General features: G+C 51.1%; 12 protein-coding genes across 12 annotated transcripts; 7 read left to right on the forward strand and 5 right to left on the reverse strand.

The window, feature by feature from the left end:
• Positions 1-76: 76 nt before the first annotated feature.
• On the forward strand, positions 77-1,409 carry MIND_01026200 (DPBB-1 domain-containing protein; the record flags this gene model as incomplete). Its single annotated transcript, XM_037366852.1, has 8 exons — positions 77-191; positions 244-296; positions 348-407; positions 464-800; positions 849-953; positions 1,001-1,024; positions 1,072-1,338; positions 1,387-1,409. The coding sequence occupies 8 exons, from the start codon at positions 77-79 to the stop codon at positions 1,407-1,409; spliced, it is 984 nt and encodes a 327-aa protein (XP_037216246.1).
• Positions 1,410-1,800: 391 nt separating this feature from the next.
• On the forward strand, positions 1,801-2,916 carry MIND_01026300 (adenylate kinase; the record flags this gene model as incomplete). Its single annotated transcript, XM_037366853.1, has 5 exons — positions 1,801-1,849; positions 1,901-1,955; positions 2,005-2,285; positions 2,338-2,541; positions 2,591-2,916. 5 exons carry the CDS (start codon positions 1,801-1,803, stop codon positions 2,914-2,916), a joined length of 915 nt encoding a protein of 304 aa, XP_037216247.1.
• Positions 2,917-3,003: 87 nt separating this feature from the next.
• Positions 3,004-4,118, forward strand: MIND_01026400 (adenylate kinase; the record flags this gene model as incomplete). Its single annotated transcript, XM_037366854.1, has 4 exons — positions 3,004-3,254; positions 3,305-3,413; positions 3,472-3,729; positions 3,783-4,118. The coding sequence occupies 4 exons, from the start codon at positions 3,004-3,006 to the stop codon at positions 4,116-4,118; spliced, it is 954 nt and encodes a 317-aa protein (XP_037216248.1).
• A 239-nt stretch (positions 4,119-4,357) lies between these two features.
• MIND_01026500 (Alpha N-terminal protein methyltransferase 1) lies at positions 4,358-5,353 on the reverse strand (the record flags this gene model as incomplete). Its single annotated transcript, XM_037366855.1, has 4 exons — positions 5,283-5,353; positions 4,571-5,236; positions 4,420-4,521; positions 4,358-4,373 (listed from the first exon to the last, which is right to left on the reverse strand). Exons 1-4 carry the CDS (start codon positions 5,318-5,320, stop codon positions 4,358-4,360), a joined length of 822 nt encoding a protein of 273 aa, XP_037216249.1. The 5' UTR covers positions 5,321-5,353.
• A 33-nt stretch (positions 5,354-5,386) lies between these two features.
• MIND_01026600 (uncharacterized protein) lies at positions 5,387-7,394 on the forward strand (the record flags this gene model as incomplete). Its single annotated transcript, XM_037366856.1, has 6 exons — positions 5,387-5,618; positions 5,673-5,802; positions 5,855-6,578; positions 6,625-6,917; positions 6,971-7,169; positions 7,224-7,394. 6 exons carry the CDS (start codon positions 5,387-5,389, stop codon positions 7,392-7,394), a joined length of 1,749 nt encoding a protein of 582 aa, XP_037216250.1.
• Positions 7,395-7,426: 32 nt separating this feature from the next.
• Positions 7,427-8,696, reverse strand: MIND_01026700 (uncharacterized protein; the record flags this gene model as incomplete). The annotated part of the gene is made up of 9 exons (XM_037366857.1): positions 7,427-7,714; positions 7,764-7,838; positions 7,893-7,913; positions 7,963-7,971; positions 8,023-8,131; positions 8,191-8,219; positions 8,268-8,281; positions 8,331-8,416; positions 8,467-8,696. 9 exons carry the CDS (start codon positions 8,694-8,696, stop codon positions 7,427-7,429), a joined length of 861 nt encoding a protein of 286 aa, XP_037216251.1.
• An 18-nt stretch (positions 8,697-8,714) lies between these two features.
• Positions 8,715-11,595, forward strand: MIND_01026800 (uncharacterized protein; the record flags this gene model as incomplete). The annotated part of the gene is made up of 8 exons (XM_037366858.1): positions 8,715-8,820; positions 8,875-9,016; positions 9,115-9,332; positions 9,385-9,564; positions 9,613-10,469; positions 10,519-11,192; positions 11,238-11,437; positions 11,489-11,595. 8 exons carry the CDS (start codon positions 8,715-8,717, stop codon positions 11,593-11,595), a joined length of 2,484 nt encoding a protein of 827 aa, XP_037216252.1.
• A 79-nt stretch (positions 11,596-11,674) lies between these two features.
• MIND_01026900 (Zn(2)-C6 fungal-type domain-containing protein) lies at positions 11,675-15,130 on the reverse strand (the record flags this gene model as incomplete). The annotated part of the gene is made up of 22 exons (XM_037366859.1): positions 15,031-15,130; positions 14,896-14,984; positions 14,827-14,846; positions 14,744-14,777; positions 14,670-14,689; positions 14,551-14,618; positions 14,467-14,502; positions 14,356-14,413; positions 14,131-14,305; positions 14,001-14,088; positions 13,741-13,946; positions 13,275-13,691; positions 13,202-13,230; positions 13,023-13,147; positions 12,914-12,976; positions 12,842-12,864; positions 12,642-12,791; positions 12,433-12,593; positions 12,219-12,384; positions 11,894-12,171; positions 11,733-11,846; positions 11,675-11,681 (listed from the first exon to the last, which is right to left on the reverse strand). Exons 1-22 carry the CDS (start codon positions 15,110-15,112, stop codon positions 11,675-11,677), a joined length of 2,409 nt encoding a protein of 802 aa, XP_037216253.1. The 5' UTR covers positions 15,113-15,130.
• Positions 15,131-15,197: 67 nt separating this feature from the next.
• Positions 15,198-17,284, forward strand: MIND_01027000 (Signal recognition particle 54 kDa protein; the record flags this gene model as incomplete). Its single annotated transcript, XM_037366860.1, has 9 exons — positions 15,198-15,275; positions 15,320-15,490; positions 15,536-15,634; positions 15,686-16,031; positions 16,081-16,189; positions 16,239-16,487; positions 16,534-16,845; positions 16,893-16,986; positions 17,036-17,284. 9 exons carry the CDS (start codon positions 15,198-15,200, stop codon positions 17,282-17,284), a joined length of 1,707 nt encoding a protein of 568 aa, XP_037216254.1.
• Positions 17,285-17,535: 251 nt separating this feature from the next.
• Positions 17,536-18,164, reverse strand: MIND_01027100 (uncharacterized protein; the record flags this gene model as incomplete). Its single annotated transcript, XM_037366861.1, has 4 exons — positions 18,100-18,164; positions 17,695-18,052; positions 17,626-17,638; positions 17,536-17,582 (listed from the first exon to the last, which is right to left on the reverse strand). The coding sequence occupies exons 1-4, from the start codon at positions 18,135-18,137 to the stop codon at positions 17,536-17,538; spliced, it is 456 nt and encodes a 151-aa protein (XP_037216255.1). The 5' UTR covers positions 18,138-18,164.
• Positions 18,165-18,651: 487 nt separating this feature from the next.
• Positions 18,652-19,252, reverse strand: MIND_01027200 (uncharacterized protein; the record flags this gene model as incomplete). The annotated part of the gene is made up of 4 exons (XM_037366862.1): positions 18,652-18,698; positions 18,746-18,758; positions 18,812-19,169; positions 19,218-19,252. The coding sequence occupies 4 exons, from the start codon at positions 19,250-19,252 to the stop codon at positions 18,652-18,654; spliced, it is 453 nt and encodes a 150-aa protein (XP_037216256.1).
• A 50-nt stretch (positions 19,253-19,302) lies between these two features.
• MIND_01027300 (uncharacterized protein) lies at positions 19,303-20,378 on the forward strand (the record flags this gene model as incomplete). The annotated part of the gene is made up of 4 exons (XM_037366863.1): positions 19,303-19,371; positions 19,418-19,707; positions 19,760-20,321; positions 20,370-20,378. The coding sequence occupies exons 1-4, from the start codon at positions 19,321-19,323 to the stop codon at positions 20,376-20,378; spliced, it is 912 nt and encodes a 303-aa protein (XP_037216257.1). The 5' UTR covers positions 19,303-19,320.
• Between the last annotated feature and the right edge of the window lie 16 nt (positions 20,379-20,394).

A 20,394-nucleotide genomic window follows, 5' to 3' on the forward strand; every position in this document is an offset into this window, starting at 1 on the left:
TCATTTCCTCTATTAGGATTCACCTTCCTTACTTAACGAATCCAACCACCGACCACACTCGCTCTCAACACCCACCATGATCTCTCTGGCTTTTGCTCTTTTGTTGACTGTGGCCTCGTCGTCTGGCCATTCCCTCTCTGCGCGTCGCCACCATGCTCGTATTGCCGCCCGTGCAACACCCCCCGAGGGCTGTAAGCGGGGTTTTACTGTCCCCAATGCCATTCCTCACCAATAAAATTGCAGGGGCCACCAATTATCTCGAAGCCTACGACGACTACCACACTAGGTACCTTGATGTGCGTCTTGGACGAACTCGAGGGGCATTTTGACCTGATTCATTCTACCAGATTGGTTGTGAAGGCAAGCACAATACCACGTTCTTCGACTTCTGTTGCCATCCTCTGCTCGTGTGTAGTTTTTTTTTTTTTTGGCTTGATGCATGACCCTGACAACAAGATATCAGGCCACCGAAACGCTCGCCAAAAATAGACCGGCATGCTGTGCCCCCGGCGCGACTGCGCAGTGCCCATCTCAGACTTCTGGTGACTCTTCCAATGACAATGGGGATGATGATCTGGAGGACTGCGAAGATGACCAAGACAGCCACAACAATCAAGGTCAAGATGACGACGGCGAGTGCGAAGACGAAGACGATACTCCAGCCACGACTCCGCCTCACACACAGGCCACTTCCAAACCCATCTCCAACCCGCCACACAGTCAGCCCCCACAGGCCACGTCCAAACCCCCTTCCAACCCGCCACCAAAGCCTACAACTAGCACACCTGTGAAACAGACAAGTATTGAGCTTGTTCGCTTTGTTTGAGCATTGCTGATATCCCTTTCAGCAACGACTCCGGCTGAGTCTTCCACTAAGACCTCGACTTCGTCGTCCAACAACAACTTCATCACGGGTGGCTTTGGCACCTGGTTCACTCAAGGAGGGGTTGCAGGTTCGTTGCTATCATCACCCTTGAAATTCCCAAACTGATTCTTGTAGGCGCTTGCGGCACAGTTCACCAAGGTCTGTATCGTAGTTCCCTCTCGACTGTTTCATGACCTCCCTCTCAGACACTGATTTGGTCGTGGCCCTTCCGACCAAAGCATACGCAAATGGAGCTAACTGTGGACGTAAAGTTCACATCGTCGACTCTTCCTCGGGTGCTTCTGCCGAAGCCATTGTAGCAGACGAATGCCCTACTTGGCAAGCACAATTTTTTTTCGCCTCAAGACGAACACTACTAATGCTGAACTACTATAGCACCAACGACAACTGTCTTGACATGAGTGTCTCCCTCTTCCAGAAATTCGTTGACCTCTCGGTTGGCGAATTCTCCAGTGCGCTACTTTCTTTGCCATCACCGCTCTCTCTCTGACACATTGCAGTCAAGTATCAGTTCTTGGACTGAATGGCTTTGATCCATACTTCCTCCATCCTCGGTTCTGTTTTGCATTTGCTCTCGGACTCTCAGACTCTTGTTATCAGCATTTAATCTGCGATTCACACCAGCTGTGTCTTCGCCTCGGGCTAGTTTAGCGTTCGGCATACACCAATCGGCAACGAAGTTATTTACGAGATCTAACGACCCTGGTCGGCGGTAGAGCTCAACACTCAACGCAGTCCGTTTGTTCTATGCCAGACGCCAGTTACCGCTTTTACTGTTACATGCGCTCCAAACACTTAGATGGCTAGCTACAGCGTACCTTGAATGTAACTATTCAGTGAAAAATAAGTCACCGTTGAAAGATGGCATAAGTCGTTCAAAGTTCAAGTTGGATTTTTGGCAGTTGCGTGACATCATGTCACCCATCTCCAAACTTGTCGTTGTGGGCGGCAATGGGTTCATAGGTATTGTTTTTTTTTGCGTGCTTGCCAACGGATACAAACGAACAGTAACAGGTTCTGCTATATGTAGACTGGCTTTGGCGCGCGGCCTCCAGGTTACCAGCATCAGGTTCGATTGCATATTTCCTAATTCTACAGCGTCCTCATTATTGTCGCAGCACCTCTGGCCGTCCATATCAAACGCCAAAGGGACATACGCCTGCCTGGACTACTCAAGTAGACTGGCAAAAAGGCGATGCGCTACGCCCTGAGACCTTCGCAAGTCATTTAGATGGCGCAAGTGGTGTTGTCCATACTTTGGGTATGCTGCTTCAAGACGCGGAGTACAAGCGTGCCATTCGCGACGGCGATGTTCCGGCACTTCTCAACGCCCTCATTGGCGGCAGAAATCCTCTAGAGCAGCCCAGTCTCACCTACGAAAGCATGAACCGTGATTCTGGTTTGACAATGCTCGTGTTTTCCTTCCTTCCCAAGATCTGATGACTTCTTAGCCTTATCGGTCTGTGAGGCGTTCGTTAACTCGAAACCCCCTGCAGAAAACAGCGTTCGTCCGTTGGTTTTCATCTCAGCAGAAGATGTATTCCGACCGTGGGTATCTGCTCGCTACATCGAAACAAAGCGTGAGGCGGAACGAGGAATCACGGCCCTTCTGGAGCCACACCCAACGCGTTTTAGAGGTGTCTATCTCCGACCAGGTAAGGGAAAAGTGAACAAACCAAGTATTTGCGCCTTACGGAAACCCAGGCCTCGTTTACCATGCTCATCTCCGGCCAATAACCACTCCAGCGGCAGCTCTGCTCGATTTAACAGCATCAGTACACTCACAACTGCCTGGAGGATTGCGGAGCCAAGTCCGCTCTCTTATTGCTAATCTCCCGCGTGTTTCGCAAGAGACACCGTCTTCATTAGTTTCTGTGGCTAATGCGCTGACGACCCGACCACTTCATGTCGACCATGTTGCTGGGAGTGCTGTGAAGGCGTGTTTGGATGGAGATATTCGCGGTGTAGTGGGAGTTAAAGATATGCGAGAGTTGATGGGCTGGGCGGAGCCAGAATCGAGCTTAGCGTAGCAAATTGAATATACTGACGAAAAAATGGGGAGATTTGTAGCAATCGTGTGACACTTGGTGTAGTCAGGGGACTTGACCAACTCCGTCATGCAGGCTCTACGACGGCAGCCCGCAATACCGTCGTTTTCCTCGCATCGGTGTAGACACTATTCGCCCAGAGCGTCCCCATTCACCACTCTTCGACCCCATGATGAACGCGACCAAGGCAATATTCTTCGTCTCGTTATGTTTGGCAAACCTGGTGCGGGCAAGGGTACCCTGTCAGCTCGACTGGTCAACAAGTATGCCATCGAATCCCTCTCGACTGGAGACCTCCTCAGGCAACAAATCGCTGAACGGTACTTGCTCCTCCCGTCTTGCGGCGATCCCCCCCACTCAAATAAGCTAGCACCGACATCGGCCGACAAGCCGAGAGCATTGTTGCCTCTGGCCAACTCGTTCCCGACGCGCTAATGCTTGAAGTAGTCGCAAGCAAGCTGGCCAAGCTGCGGAACAAGGTATTGCCCTTCCCCAAAGTCGCGTCTAGCCTATTTCACTTACGTCTTGCGATCGAAGCATTGGATTCTTGACGGCTTTCCGCGAACCGTGGCTCAGGGCGAAATGCTCGATGCCCAGCTCAAAAAACAGACCACGCCCCTCAGCCTGGTCATCAATTTGGACGTTCCCGACCACATTATCATGCGCCGCATCTCGGACCGGTGGATTCACCTGCCCAGTGGTCGCGTTTACAATCTTTCCTATAACCCACCCAAGGTGGACGGCTTTGACGACGAGACTGGCGAGCCCCTCACAAAACGACCGGACGACAATCCCGTGAGCAATGTTGTGTTGTTGACTTGGACTGCCTTCACTAACCTGCTGAGCAGGAAATATTTGCGCGACGACTAAAACAGTTTTACGCTTCAACTTCCCCGCTTTTGGAGTACTATACCAAGGCTGCTGAGCGCCCGACACGTCTGAACCAGACGCTTCACCAACAACATCCACATCAACTTACTTTCCCTCCTACTCACAAGCTCTTGCTCAAAACCCTTTCGGGCACGACTTCGGATGAAATATGGCCGCAACTCGAGAGTGTTATCCGAACAGCCTTCCCTTCTCTCAAGGAACGTGCGGAATCTCGTCTGCGACATAGTCTTAGTGACGCAGTCCTCTCAGAGTCCATATCCTCACCCTCTCCTCTGACTTCTAGCAAGGCATAGAGGAAAAATGAGTAGACACTTTTACTTTCTTGACTGTCCTTTATTAATTACACTGTACTTCTACCTACAATGGCATGCTTGAAAAAACCAAAAAAGCGGTGCGTGCGCATCAAAAGCATCTTTATTACATACCACTCGGCAGCGACGAGTTTGATGCGCACGCACAGCTGATCGTGGATACCCATTGACCCGACTGGCAAAGTGGTGTGATGTGTTCGGGGCAACGGGTGGCTCCGCAACTAACGAAGTGCATACCTGAATTTCAATGAGAGTGGTAAAAAGCGGGTTGAGAATTGCCAACATTTTCACTTGGTACAAGCCCTCTGGAAGACCGTCCTGAACACGCTCCTCCACCAGAGTCAAATCTGCCGCCTCAAACGCGTCTTTCCACGCCCTATCAGACCTGAAAAATTGGTCCACAACAGGCTGGAGAGAAGTCGCGTGTCACTCACCTGGTAAGACTGGAGTCTTGATCGTCGAGGATCGTGACTGCTGACCCGTCTGGCGCGTCTGAACATAGATTTTCCTTGACCACAATCAGACTCCGGTCTTTCTCGCGGAGAGCAGCGTGGCTCCGGCGAAAAAAAGCGACCAAATCGTCGGTATCGAGGTGGCCAAGACACCACTGACACCAGATAACATCGAAGCCAGAAACAGCATCCGTTTTCTCCGGTGCATATCCCACGCGTTCGAGCATATTCGCATGATGGGGACGAGCCGGGTCGAAGTCCTGGAGTGTTCCTTGCAAAAACGTGACGCTTTTTGAGCCCTCAGCGATGCCCTTCCATGGATGTGGCTCGTTGGGGGTTGGGGATTGACTGGCCCGGCCACGGTCAATAGCAGCGCGTATAAAGTGCTCCGCTGGCTCGAGTAAGACGACATCGGAAAAAAGATGCAGCAAAACATCTCCAGTTACGCGTCCAATGCCCGCTCCGACATCGAGTGCGCGAGTTCGACGCGATGGGGGAGGATTAAGGGGCCGAAAGGCAGAGGGTACTGTGCTGAGTTCGGGAAGTAAATGCAGCAGGAATAATCGAGACCCCAGACTTTCTACGCGAGGCAGAGTCCCAGTTCCAAATCCGCCGAGAACACCGTCGTTGCTCGCTGGCTGCTGATTCCTGGCCAAATATCGTGGACATTTACGCGTTTCAAAAGGCTGCTCACCAGTAATCCAGGCCAGCTTCCACATCTACACCCGACATGAGCAAGCGCTTGAAATCGCCTCGGAAGATCGCCGATCGAGATGCGTGACCGTGACAGGCAGCTTGATGCTTTCAAGCCGACTGCGACGACATGTCGCAGCTGGTGCTCGGCGTTTTTCAGCTTTGCCAAAGTTGAGGCCAGTCCCACAACACAAGACACTGGATGTTCTTCAAGCAACCTCCGCGTTGCTCCCTCGGGTCCTCACCGACGCTCAGCAATTGCGACTCTGGGATGGCATTCTCGCAAGTGCCTTAGCGGACGTCCAGTCGTCTCAATCACGGCCCATAAGACTCGTAGGTATGCTCGAACCCTTGTCAGAATCTTCTCACTCATTTATTCACGCGCCTCCAGTTTGGGGAAGCAATCAGGCTGCAGCAGGCGATCTCGTGACAGCCTTGCTAGAGCAGCCGTTTGCCCAGAACGATCACCTGCGAACTCGATGGTCTACAGCGCAGCCCCACACAACCAATCTTATCCTGGAGTACGTGACACTATAATGACCTTATAAACCCCCCCCCTCATTATCATGCCAGGTATCCCTCCTCGCTGCCGATACCCATTCAACTCATCGAGACCCGGGATTCCGCTTTGCTAGCCACTGCTGATGTGGCTATTGTGGTTGCCCCCATTTCGGAGGCTCGAGCGCTGAACCTCCCTCGTTCCGACCTTGTTGTGTTGAACATGGACGATCTTGGAAGTGTAGAGACTCCGCTTCGCGCCTCCACTTCCCAATCTCCATCAAATTCACCGAAATACTTTCTCGTCAGCCCTTCCCAAGCCGCTGCCGCTTTGCAGGTCGTGCAACAATCGCCTTCGTCCTCCGAATCTGTACAGCGCTACCAAACCGCGTTTGTTGCATCGCGTATGCCCCAATTGATCCAGTCGCTCAACGAGACCCTGGCCTCGATAGACAGTGCTTCATTACAAGAACGTACTGCTCTTCTTCACACCCGAGCGGCTCTGGCGGCGTGTCGAGCAGCGCTTGAGACGTCGTGGGTGGAGACAGACCGACTCGCCACCGCTATCAGCCAGCTTCGCTCGCAAATGGAAGAAGAGCGTGTGAGGGTTCACCTTGATGTCTTGGGACAAGCGGATGAGCATATCGTAGACCGTGCAGTTCAAGAAGCTACGGCCTACGTCAAACTAAAAATAGAGCATATGAGACGATGGTCCCGTTCAATGTGGACAATTGATGAAATAACATCGACCATGGGCCAGATGGTACAAAGAGTTTGGAGGAATGATCTGGAAAAAGAGGTATTGCGTCCTTTCGAGATGCCCTTCAGCTAATAGACGCGGTTAGCTAATATACCACGCCGGTCGGCTACAACAAATGCAAGAGCGGTACACGACTCGAGCTTTTCGTCTTACTTCTCTGTCCAATACTGGACCGCTTCACTCACCTCTCCTGGAGAACAAGCTGAAGCAACTCGCGGCGGTCCCAACATTCGCCATCCTACCTTCATCACTGTCAGGGCCCCTTGTCAAGCGCAATTCCTCTATCGTCGAGATACCTACAGCCCGCCTACATGTGGCTGGCCAGCGAGCGCTGTTCGGCATGGGCGGTGCGATAGTGACTGGGATGACCATAAGCTGGTATGCGGGCTAGTATTAAGCAGGAGAGTTGTTTCTAACAACGACATCAACAGGACAGGCTATCTTGGCTTCTTTATGAACACTAATGGGCTCGCGAGCTCCATTGTTCTCGAGCCAGGGACCGCAGTCGCCACGGGCATGCTGATCTCCGTCTTGGGCGTGCATTGGGCCGCCAGGAAATGGAACAAGGCTCTCAAGGCTTGGCTGGATGACTTCGTCCGCGTCGCTGGCGGTATCAAGCAGGACGTGTCTGTGAGTAGAAGCAAATTTTGATTCTTGATTTGTGTGCTTATGATGTCAACCAAGCACACGCTGGACGAGACTATGGAAAAACAAGTTCTGGTGGTTGCCGACGCCGGTTGTGTTGAACTGTCGAAGCGGATTGACCAACGCCAAATTGAGTTGAAAAAACTACAGGAGACGATAGATACACTGCTTTCCCATGTATATTCTCTAGAGCACAAGAGAGCGAAATAATCCCGTGATACAGATGTGCTTATAAATACATTTCAAGCGGGGGTCACGTAGACTTTTGGAACGGGTGGTCCACTGTGATGAGTTGGTTTAGACGGCATTGGGGCAGCAGTGGGTGTCACGTCTTCATCGTCGCTGTCACCACCCACTCCAAACAACTCTTCGCGCTCGTCCCACACATTTTCCAGCCGCGCAGATTTCTGTGGTCCTTTCGCTGAACTCTGAGTTGTCCGATGTGTGGGCAGCAGTTGTAGGCCTTCTTCCTCATCATCTTCAAAGTCGGATAGCGAACCTCCGTCAAGTGGTTGGTACAGCCGAGCGATCTGAAGCATGTTATGAGCGATGACTAAATACCAAAAAGCATGAACTTACCTCTCGTCGTGTGCGGTAGTACCGTTCCAGGTAGTACGACACGAGGAGCCCGATAGATGAGCCTAATAGGTTGGCCTGGGTTTATCGATTGTGAGTAAGATTAGACGCCCAGCGCGATTATCGACCGACCGCAATGTCTCCAAACTGGAACTGAGCGACCCCGTCAACAACATGAGGCAAAGGAAGTTACTGGACGCACCTGTTTATACTGCACACCAAGTTGGGGGAGTTATTCTATGGGGACGGGAGGGTGACGCACTGGCAGCATGGATTGCACCACTTCGCTGAAGATGCCCCCACAGATAAAGCAGACGAAGACGGTGACGATTAACGCGACATTCCTCCAGAACCAATGTCGGCGGCTCTCCCTGAGGGCCGTGGTAAGCCCGAGAGTACGCGTCTAAGCCGCGAAAGACAGCATGCTTACTCTTCAACGTCAAAGATGAAATAGAAAACCTAGAGGATGGTCGGGAATGGTCGGAAAAATTGCTAGACAAGCCGTACCCCGGTTGCAATACCTAGGAATTAGTTATAAAGATAGCCCTGGGTATGAAGTGCCGTGCCCACCAAAACATAAGAAATGCAGTGCCTTGTCATTCAAGGGAAGCGAGTGGGAGAAGTTCGTGAACCCCAGGAAAGCCAGTAAAAGCATTCTAGCCATAGAAGCTCGATAATGCGTCGAATTGGTGTGTTGGGGACATACATGAGGACAGTCGCTAGTAGGAACCACGGTCGCAGGCGTAGATTATCAAAGCGCGGCAGTCGCAAACGGTATGACTTCATTATGGTCTTGAGCAGCCGGCGCCCTCGTTGACTGGAGGCCATGACGGGAATAACACAAGGTACGAGATGAGGGGGCGCTCCGAAGGCCCAAAGAAGATGGAAGACGGGAGAAAGCTGGGCGATGATGTGCCGATCGTGCTGACGAGGCATTCGTGCTTACCCTCAACGATGACCCGCGTCACAAATTTTAAACGCACCCACGTCCAAGCGGGCTTTGCTGGGCCCCAAGACCCGGCGCCACCTCTGAAAAAGTCCAAGACAGACAATTCAAACAGTGAGCCATCCAGGTCTTTTGGCTTGCACAGGTTATCATACTCATACCCACCAGAAGCGTCCTCAGAAAAGCGGAGGTTGAATAGGATCCAAGAGCGCAAGGCCAATACCACATGTTTTGCCTGCAGGGAGAAGGGTCATGATGCGCGTGAATGCCCACAGTCAAAAGGGAAACCCATTGTCGGAATTTGCTATAGGTGAGTTTGGATCTACGACGATGGACCCGTCTCTCACTCATCGTGCCAATAGGCAAGTTATATGGAGGCCTTCCTTCCTAAATCTAACACAACAACAGATGCGGCTCTTCTAGACATACTCTGGCACGCTGCAAGAAGAAAGTGGACCCACAAAACCCGCTTCCCTTTGCATCTTGTTTCGTCTGCGACACCAAGGGCCACTTAGCTTCTACGTGCCCCGACAACGTCGCGAAAGGGATCTACCCCAATGGCGGCTGTTGTAAGCTATGTCGCGAAACTTCGCATCTCGCAAAAGACTGCCCACTGCGGCAACAAGGTACGGGTTCCCACTTTCCCAAGTCAAGGCGAAACTAACTCCGATCCTCTAGATTCGTCGAAAGATGCTGTGGTCTTTGGCAGCGGCCGTGACGCTGGCGCTGACGAGGATGATTTCCACATCCTGAAACGCCACAAGAATGAGGTTGACCGGGACGAGAAAAACGAAGAGCGAAGGCGGCGCGCTGTTGATGTCAAAGCGGGCAGCGTTTCTGGAGTTGTGAAAGCATTCGGTCTGAAGCCAGACAAACCCAAGAAAGTCGTATTCTTCTGATCATCAGGTCTACTGGGCAGGCAAATCCTGCGTTCAGAGGCAGCCGCTTTTTATTCGCTGTGTGGTCCCAACCTGGAGCAGCAGGATATGTACCAAGCTACAACTTTAGATGTACAAGCGACTCAAATCACAGATAGGGGTCACTACGAATCTCACGTGGTTACCTCTTTTCTGACAATGACCAGCTGGCAAAACTCGCCTCCAGAGTCAACATACCATCATTATTTCTCTCTTACACGCCCTGAAGCCCCGGCGGATGCGTGCACTGGAACTTCCCTTAGCGATCAAGACAATGGCGAGGCTGGTGATGAAACAACGCATGTCCATTACCTCGATGTTGAGGACTTGACTCACAACATCTCTGATGCTGTCCAACTAAATCTCAGCGCAGTCCATGATATTCTCTCCTCCACTGGGCCAAATCTCTCCCCGCTGGGCCAATCGCAATGGCAGTTGCAGGAATGGCCCTTTAACATTCAGCAACTGGCATATACGGAACACGACTTGTACCTATGGCTTGAGTGGGTTATTTTTTGGCCAGCAACACACGCAGTAACAGCGGTTCGCGATCGTCTTTATGACCAAGCCGGCATACCCGTTCCTTCAGCATTGCGTGGCTCAAGCGACACTCGATGCATTTATGGCGCAAAACCTCGCGGGACAACCGACATCCTTTTTTCAATGCAGCATAACGGTAAGGATATGCACATCTGCCCTCACGAGGTCAAGCGGGCGCATGTACTCACTGCGAGCGGTGATGTTCTTGGTTGCCTGGTGCGGCTGGCCCGCAAGGAAGGTGGCTGGCAATTCAGAGGTGTCCAGCTCGGAGGTGTCGAGGGAAAAGCTCGGCAGCTACTCTGTCAGGTGCGAGTTGGCCATCCCTTTTCACCTTAAAATTCTTACGGTGCTACAGATTATTGATGAACTGATTTGGTATGAGCTGACTCATTTGGTCCTCGCGACACAAGAAAAATATGTCCTCCTCCTCCTTGATGAGACCCAACAGCTTTGCGTTAGCTCGATCTACACCATCAACAGCTCCGCTACGCAAACTTGCGATATGGAGCATCTAGTCTTGTTCTATGTACATGCACTCCTCAACAAGCGTCCCCCTTACCCGCCGTCTCCTTCTTCAAGCTCTTCGGCCTCCGTCTATCGTGTGGCCGTTCCGAATTTTCCACCTCGTTTATTTCAACTACCTGAAGCTCTATTGTGTCACGGCGCTTTAGTCCATCGTGTGAAGCTGGCCCCCATCTCAGTCGATGCAATACCCCGACCTTTTACCCTCCGTCTCACAACATCCCACGGCGACTATCGACATGATGGCGAAATTGCCATATTTTTTGGAAGTCTGGTATTCCTTATGTTTGAGGCAAAAATTGTTGTGAAGGCTGCATACCAGCCATTTGCTTTGAGTCGTCTCCAGCACGAGTTTGCGGTCTACCGGTGTCTGCGAGGTCTCCAGGGCGTGGTTGTTCCGTCTCTGTTTGGGATGTATCGCAACCTGAGTGATGGCAGCTCCATCCTCGTTGTTAGCTATGCAGGGGTTGCACTAGAGAATTTTGATCAGTTAACTTCAAAAGAACGGTATGTGCAATTTTCCCAATCAACCAACAACCTCATTCCTTGTAGGCAGACACTCTTTCGACGTGTCACGCAACTCCACCAGGCCGGTGTGGTGCACAATGATCTAGAACCCCGAAATGTCGTCCTTTGTGCACGTTACGGGCCACGCATTATAGATTTTGACAACTCTTCGATGAACCACACCTGCCCTGGAGGATCGTGCCAAGAACTTTGTCTGCTGGCGCGTTCCCTCGGTTTGGATCTTGGTGAGCCAGGCTGGCTTTTTTTTGCTATAAAGTGAAGACCAACCGTTGTAGAAACCGAGCTCTCCAAGATCCGTGGGAAACCGCAAAGCCTCTGGCAGATGGCATTTTTGTTTACCCTGATTGCGATGTTCTACTGGATGATTGCGTTTGCTGAATAATTCCTCTTGTTGGTAGCGACAAAACTTTCTCAGGAAAAAGTCATCTTCTTCTCATTGAACTACGCACAACACACTACTTTTAACGTCTACAAAACCCTTGGTTCAGAGCATCTCCCTTTGCCATTGAAAACACTCACAAATAACTTTGAGATGAGGGCGACGGCGTATACCCACTCGGCGTCGACGCCGAAAAGCCGTTGAGCTCCGGCGGTATCCCACTGCTCATTAGATACGACTCCCAATCCGCAAGCCTACCGCTAGTCAACGGTTTATTCGAAACGGACAATTGGAGACTTACTGGAAGCCCGACGGTGCTGCTGACCACATCGATAGGATGTCCGCGTCTGTGTCAACGAGCATGTCGTGCTGTATGTGGTGCATTGCAGGCTCCATACGCAACAACTGCTCCAGGTCTGCAGCGGCACTTCCGTTGTACGCAGCCATCAACTCCGGATTCGAGAAAATGTCGGGGGTCACGACGTTGTGGGCTACGGCGTGGTGGTTGGCCTGCACCTTGTCGATAGAATCGTTGAAGTCCCGCATTAGTTGTTGCGACATCCACTTGGACGAGTTGGACTGACAACGTTTAGAGAAGCATCGCGGTCACATGATACGCCACTCACAACGTTTGTGTGATGCGCGTCGTGGTTCACGAATGCCGAAGGTTCAAAGCCTTTGAGAGGCTGATAGTTCTTCTGCGCAAACGCCGGCGCCGTCTCCTCGACATATGGTCTCGTAAGGGGCGAGTTCGACATATCCCCCACCGAAATGAGCCGCACAATGATATCACTATGATCAAATGAATCAGCACAAGTAGGGCTTAGTCAGTTCTCTTACTTGAACCGCCCAGCAGACTGATACCGCTTCTCAGCAGCAGACAGAGTCTTCATGCAGATATAGACGTCGTTCATCTCTTTGCTTGGATTGTAAGCAAAACCGGACCGCTTCCCGGTCCAGGTGTGCAATAGAAGAACGATTGCAGAAGTGAATGCAGCAGCCTAATAGAAGCTTCAGCACGATTGTCGGACTAAAGCATGATGACCTACGATCAGGCTATGATTGGGTTCGATACCGAGTTTGTCGAGTGCGCTGAAAATTCGGGCACACGCCCGAGCAGCGTTGGTGCAAATTGTCAAAGACGGCATCGAACCGGGCCGTGAAACCTCCACTGGCGCAGGAATATACGGGCGGTGGACCTTGGGTAATACGCATGAGTGATTTACTCTGTGTGGCTGTGACTACACACCATTATCTGGACGTTGTAATATCCTAAACTCGTCAGTCATGGCAAGTCGCTCGAAAGAGAAAGGGGTCTCACCAGCATGAAGGAGCGCAGATTGGTTGAAGTGAAGCGGGTTTTTCCGTTCAGGATCCCATCGTACTGCGACCAGTCAGGAAACCAGAAGAATTTTACGGAGATGAAACACTTGCAATGTTCTGGAATATCGAGTAGCCAGGAATTGAGCGCAGAGTCAAATGCGATGATATTCTGTGCATCAGATACTTGTGGAATGGGTTTTCCGGAAATATCGCGGGGTTGTCGTGGGGAGTACTACCAAGGAGTTGAGCAGAGGTACAAAAACTTTTGCTTGTCATGATCACACACAAGTGTTGTGGTAACGCGAGCCTGTGGAGCTGATTGAGCATTTGGAAAGGATGAACATGACACCAAAACTGACTTGGATCTCCAAAAGCTTCGCTTGATGGATGAAGAAGCTCATCTCAGACGGTTTGCCTTTTGGTTGACGGAAGTTCAGCGGCTCCGGGAGCTCCCAGTAGTCGTCATCGCACTCAATAGGGAGCTCCTGGTCATAGTCTTCATCATGCATCGCGAGTGGTCGACCAGTAGCAGTCCCAGCAATCCAATCCAGAGACAAAAGTACCCAGAACGCCCGCTTCCACTGCTCATTTTCTGCTGTCGGGTGGCTTTGTTTCATTCGGCGGTGCGCCCCAACATCCTGTGCCCTCCTCAGGCCAAAGCCGATTTGATTCCAGGCCACCGGCGAGACGGCGAGCAGGAAGATGCTTGATAACGCAATTGTTTGAAGTTCATAGAGATTTGGCTTGTAAATGAGGTGCTTTGGTATGACTCGGACCTGTGGCCATCATGAGATCACAAAGTCAGTGGCAGAAAAAAAGGTGTACTTGACTATGCCACTTCCAACCCGCAGCATGAAAACTGTCCACCCCATCCAGACAGACTCGCGGATCATCACAATGACGAGCGCCAAGACTGCAAACCATTAATAGGGTGGCAGCATATCGGTGGTCGCGAAGATGTAGCTGGTCCTTGAGTTTGCGTTCGAAAGTAGGACGGTGGAGAATGGGGTGATAACAATTCACGTTGGCGACTGAATAAAACGCCGTTCAGCGACGGTGTGGTAAGCTGGCAAGCGACGGCTTACAGTAAAGATTGACCAATACAGGGAGGAGGTCGGGGTCGGGGAAGGTGTATTCAGGACGGTCTTGGTCGTCTGGGCTTGGAAGTATCCACTAGCAAATATCAGCGGACAAGCAACGATCCTAGAAAAATACCAACCAAGACTGGATCCCAGTACTCATTCCGCCTCTTCGGTATTGAAGGGTGAGAGAGACTGATGGTGCTCGCATAGCGGGTTCTATCAGGTGAACGAGGGTTAAACGGAGGAATGCATAGATTAATGGAGTAACGTGCTTGAAGTCCAACGCAGTTTCGAGTAAGCGGACGGAGCTGACAAGTCTTCAGTGCCCATATTCAACGACTTGAAACGTAAATTGAACCTCGATTTACCAAAAAACCTATGCTCTTCAGGATTCAGGGTAAGTTTCTTGATCGCACCTGACCCAGACACTCGAATTAGAAGTCATCTTGCACCGAGTTGATATGCGCACCGAGTAGATCGTCGGTGTCATTTCGGGGTAGACTCTCTGTACTATGCGTCAGGATTGGACGAAGCAACGTAAGTCGGCTCTAACCAGCGGAATTGGGTGAAGGGCTTTCTTCTTGCTCCAGCTGTTCAGAAAAGTCTATGCCTGGAAGCAACCTGTTGCGACCATCTTATTATATGCAGCTCTTGGCATACCGCTTCGCTCACTTGTTGAGTAGTCGCTCCATCTGAGGGGGAGAGGAATTCAACGACGGTCAACACGCTGAATGGGCCAACCGTACCTTTTCTAGACGTGTCTCCAGACTTTCCACATATCTAACAGACCTTGAACGGGTGTATCACAAACATTGATGCACAAGCTAACCCTTTGGCGGAGCCCAAAGTCTTGTCATTGGAGTAAGGTCGCATAAAAAGTCTGCAATATAGTTCCTACCTTCATAATCTCAGCGTGCGTGCATTCTTGACCAGAGTTGACACAGTTGGAACAACGATTTCCGGGTGTCTGTCCGCTATCGCATCGAACTAGCAAAACCGTTGGCGGAGGTAAGCTCCATGACTATATGCATACTCTTCCGCTTCTTGCAAAGATCACAGGCACCCGAGTTGCGACTTCGTTTCCGAGAAGAAGAGCGCTCAAGCTGGGACGACATTGGTGAAGGGTCGAAGAGGAATAGCGATCAATCGGCATCATGAGACGAAAGCCGATCGGCAACCTTCAATCACATCAATTCGAGGATGGTCCTCGCCGACTTGGGCCGGAAACTCAATGCTGCTCTTTCCTCGTTAAATCGCGCCCCAGTCGTTGACGAGAAGGTGACATCCGGCCCTACTCCTATCCTTATCTTAAACCTCCCAAGGTTCTAGATGCAACACTGAAAGAAATCACTTCTGCGTTGCTCGAATCCGATGTCAATGTAAAGCTTGTCGCCTCACTCCGGCAAAAGGTGAAAGTCAAGGTGAAAAGCGCGCTCGAAGCAAACGCAGGCGACAAGGCGAAGGAGGCCAACCGCAAAAACCTGATTCAGAAAGTGTGTTGTCGTCATCTTGTTACCCATCCATCCTCAGCCTAATAGGCCGTGTTCGATGAGCTCGTCAGTTTGGTGGATCCTGGAGTAGAGCCTTATAAGCCCAAGAAAGGTCAACCAAATGTCTTGATGGCTGTCGGGTTGCAGGTATGTAGCCGTTCCCTCTCTTGTTCGTATCAACCTAATCTCATTTCTAAGGGCAATGGAAAAACGACGACATGCACCAAGCTCGCGGTACACTACCAGAAGCGTGGTTTCAAATCCGCCATAGTTTGCGCCGACACTTTCCGCGCTGGCGCTTTCGACCAAACCCGACAATCAGCGACCAAAGCCAAAGTTGCTTACTTCGGTTCATACACCGAGACTGACCCGGTTACCATTGCGGCTCAAGGTGTCGCGAAATTCAAGAAGGAGCGCTTTGAAGTCATCATCGTCGATACTTCAGGACGGCACAAACAAGAATCAGAACTATTCCAGGAAATGGTGCAGATCGGCGAGGCAGTCCAGCCAAATATGACGGTCCTCATTTTGGATGCCAGTATTGGTGCGTTTATCTGGTATTGAAGCATGTTCAACTAAAGTAGCATGACCAGGTCAGGCCGCGGAAGCACAAAGTCGGGCTTTCAAAGAAAGCGCTGACTTTGGAGCCATAATCGTCACGAAGATGGACGGCCATGCTAAAGGTGGAGGCGCCATTTCCGCGTAAGCCGTTCTTAAGATTCATTCTACTCTCTCTCTTACATATTGTTAGTGTTGCAGCGACAAGAACACCCATCATTTTCCTCGGTGTTGGAGAGCATCTCCACGACCTCGACCGTTTCTCTCCCCAACCTTTCATCTCAAAGCTCCTAGGTCTTGGAGACATGCAGGGACTGATGGAGCATATGCAAGATTTAGCTTCACAAAATCCCGATAAGCAGCAAGAGATGGCCAAAAAGCTTGAAGAGGGCAAATTGAGCATCCGCGACTGGAGAGAGCAACTACAGAATATCATGAACATGTTGGTTCTCTGTCTACTGTCAAGCCGGCGCTGACCCGTGTTGCAGGGGACCAATCAGCAAAATTGCTTCGATGATTCCAGGACTGCCTCAAGAAATGCTACAAGGCTCTGACGAGGAGGGCTCGATGAGAATGAAGCGCATGATTTACATCACGGATAGCATGACCGCCACGGAACTCGATTCGGACGGCTCGCCTTTCATGGAGATGTCCAAGGACGGCAAACCGACGGGTGTCACGTGGCGGGTAACACGCGTTGCTCGGGGCAGCGGCACGCATGTGCGGGAAGTCGAGGAGCTGCTGTGCCAGTATCGCATGATGGCCAATATGGCAAAGCAGGCGGGTGGGAAGAACGGATGGTTGGTCCTCCATGGTTTGAAACTTTTAGCTTGCTCACGAAGGATAGGCTTTCAACAATGCAAAAAATGCAAGCTGCCGCTGGAGGGAAAGGTCGGGGTGTCAATGGGATGCCAACGCCTGCCCAGATCCAAGCGATGCAGGTAACTGAAGCTTCAAGTTGGTTTTCAATCTAACTAATTCTTTCATTAGCGTGCGTTGCCCCCTGGTATGCTTCAACAAATGCAAAGGCAAATGAGGAGCGGTGGTGGCGTGCAAGAGATGATGAAAGCCATGATGCAGGGCCAAGGTGGAGACCAGTTCGATATGGAGGAGATGCAACGCATGATGGCCTCCATGGGCAATGGACTCGGAGGCCTAGGAGGACTGGGTGGACTCGGGGGACTTGGTGGAATGCCAGGAATGGCGGAGCTGTCTAAAATGATGGGGATGGGTGGATAGGCTCCTCATGTTAATCGGAGCCACGCCTGACCCTGACCCCACTGACGCGGGAGAAGGTCAAGACCGATTGCATATACTCTGTTGTACAACTATAATCTCACTGAAAGCGCGGGCTCTTGACCAGTGTAGTACCTGTCAATGTTCAAGTCTACTTAGGATGAGATTCGCTGCTTAAGGTTGTTTTTTAGTCAAGTGGAAGGTTTGATTGCAAGTGTAACTACACAGGAAAATGCTGAAGGAAATGGACATCGCTATTTCGGCATCGGCATGACTGGTCGCCTCCAACAGTACCGAAAACCTGACAATGTTCAGTGGGATGGGATCGTGGTCCTTCGACTTACGCTCGGCAGCACCCTGAGAAACATATGAGTGAGGGCAAAAAAAAATGAAACCGAGGAACGGCCACATACGGAGGCCCAGAAAAAGGTCCCGTCATCCAGATGCCACTGCGGACCCTCCGTGACGCCAAATTCTTTCTCCAGTTTCTCTCTAAGGATTTTATTGGGAATACGCTCCGTTCCGCTTTCGCAGCCGACGACGGCCTTCGCTTCGGTGCTGTAGACCGCAACAAGGACCAGGATAGTATTTCGCTCCATGATGAGCTGAGCAAGATTCTTCATGCTCGGCGCACAGTCGATCTGGTAGACACGTTCAAGGTGAGTTGTGTTCTTTCGGTCAAAGTCATCCATGATTTTATAGCCGTAGAAGTACCCAGCTTCAGAATGTGGCAGAGGTGGGGGCAGAAGTGGTTCCGTGTCTTCTTCAGGGCTTCGAAAGGTTAAGTCGCAGACATATTGACAATGTCTTGTACCCACAGGGCAGGGAACTCTTTGAGCAAATCTTCGAGCATCATGATGGTGTTGCTGCTGCCAGAAAATTTGTGGTCAAGAGAGGTAAGTAGGATCACGAGTCACGACTTTTGTGACGGAACGCGAATTCTGACTTTGACGCCCTTGCGCTAACTTTCTCATATAGTGCCGGTCAGCGCTCACGACGCGTCGATTCTGACGCGTCTTGCTCTTTCCACTCAGCTGCATTTTGACCCACCCGCCTTTCCCTCCTGCTATGTTCTGTGGGCAAACACTCCTGATCCGGCCCGGCGTGTCCTCTGAATCCAGCGCGTTTCTTCTGGCTTCGTCAGTCAAACACACCCAGACACAGTAAATCCGGCGTGTCTCGCGCTTTCCACTCTAAGACCTCATGCCTTTCCCACGGCCGCTTTACACGCGAGAGCTACCCGATTCAACTCTACTTAGGTTGAGATTCGCTGTTCCAACTTGTTCTTCGAGTCTCCAATGAATGACACAAGTGGCAGGTTTGATTGTGAGTGTAGTTACACAGGGAAATGCTGAAAGAAATGGACATTGCTACTCTGAGTCTGGCATGAGTGGTCGCCTCCAGCTGTACCGGTAATCTAACATTGTTCAGTGGGGGAATTGTGCACGTAGTCGCCAGACTCACGTGCGACAGCATTCTTAGAAACACCAAGTGAGTCGCGCAAAACGAAACCGAGGAACGGACACATACTGAGGACCAAAAAAAGCTCCCGTCGTCCAGATGCCACTGCGGACCCTCCGTGACGCCAATTTCTTCCTCCAGCTTCTCTCTAAGGATCTTATTGGGAATACGGTCCGTTCCGCTTTCGCAGCCGATGACGGCCTTTGCTTCGGTGCTGTAGGCCGCAAGAAGGACGAGGACAGTATTCCGCTCCAAAACGAGCCGAGCAAGATTCATCATGCTCGGTGCAGAATCAATCTGGTAGGCCCGTTTGAGGTGAGTTGTGTTCTTCCGGTCAAAGTCATCCATGATTTTGTAGCCATAGAAGTACCCAGCTTCAGAATGTGGCAGAGGTGGGGGCAGAAGGGTTTCCGTGTCTTCTTCGGAGCTTTAAGAGGTTAAGTCACAGACATTATTGACAAAACCTTGTACCCACAGGGCAGGGAACTCTTTGATCAAGTGTTCGAACATGGTGGGTGGTGTCAGAGATGGGTCAACATGTGTGACCGTCACACACCACACTTGAAGCTCGAAGTTCAATGGCTACAAACCTCCACGACGTCGTCGCAATCCTTAGAATCGATCGGACGGTATTCACATCTCACACCCTGCGATGAAGACTGATAAATGATCAAGTTGCGTCGAAAGCGTATGAACTCCGGCATCAAGGATGCTGAGGCTTATACGACGAACATTGGTAATTACGAGGATCGTTGGGCATCTCCGGCGTCCATCGCCTTGGAAGAACTCGTGGATATCGAGGACTCTGCGCGTCAACGAGTCGATCATCAGTTTCGTGTTGGCGAATCCTTTGCTGGTCAAGCTCCTGCCACCCTGGCAGAATCGGTCCGGCGCGGAAGCTCGTCTCACAAAATACCTGATGTTATGGTTCAAATACGCTGCGCTCTACCTTTCGGAGGGGCAGGGTGAGTCAACGATAGGTTGTCAAACAATAATAATAATCATGAGCATTATTAGCGCGACTACACGCCTGCTGGTAGTAACTGCTATGGCTGAATTGAAACGCGCGCTTAGTCGGACGCTTACTATCGATGGCTACCCCACTTCGGAGGATGCTGTTCGCCTGCTTACGGAAAAACTCCAACTGGCTATGAAACAAGTTGAAGGGCAAGTTGCCCTCTATGTTCGAACCTTTGAACGTAACTACGCTCCATTGAAGATTCGACATCACATTGCGCTCATGGCGACCTGTGGACATTGGTTTGTGTTGGGTTGGTTCAAGGAGGATGGAACCGCCCTTCCCAACGACCTGCCGGACATTCCACCAGACCCAGAGGATGAGGTAACCTATGATCCTGCATTAGAGATACCAGGAAGCACTCGTCGTGAATTCGCAAGACATGTAGCTCATGTACCAATCATCAAACAAATCGTTTGGGGGCTTACGATTTATTCCATGAAGGAACAGAAGGGGTGGAATAAATTGCAGAGCATGCGTCCCAGTTTTCTCGAGAGCTTGCAAAGGTTCACAACCAGCCCAGGGACCGGAGATCTCGACGACTGTTTTATCGCTACATGGGTCCGTCTCTGCTGTTTCCTCTCCTTTTATGCTCAACTTGTGCTACAGCCTCAATAATGTACTCTACGGCTAA

This window comes from Mycena indigotica (assembly GCF_014461135.1).
Source record: "Mycena indigotica strain 171206Taipei chromosome Unknown Mind.scaff0009, whole genome shotgun sequence".
Classification (NCBI taxonomy): Eukaryota; Fungi; Basidiomycota; class Agaricomycetes; order Agaricales; family Mycenaceae; genus Mycena; species Mycena indigotica.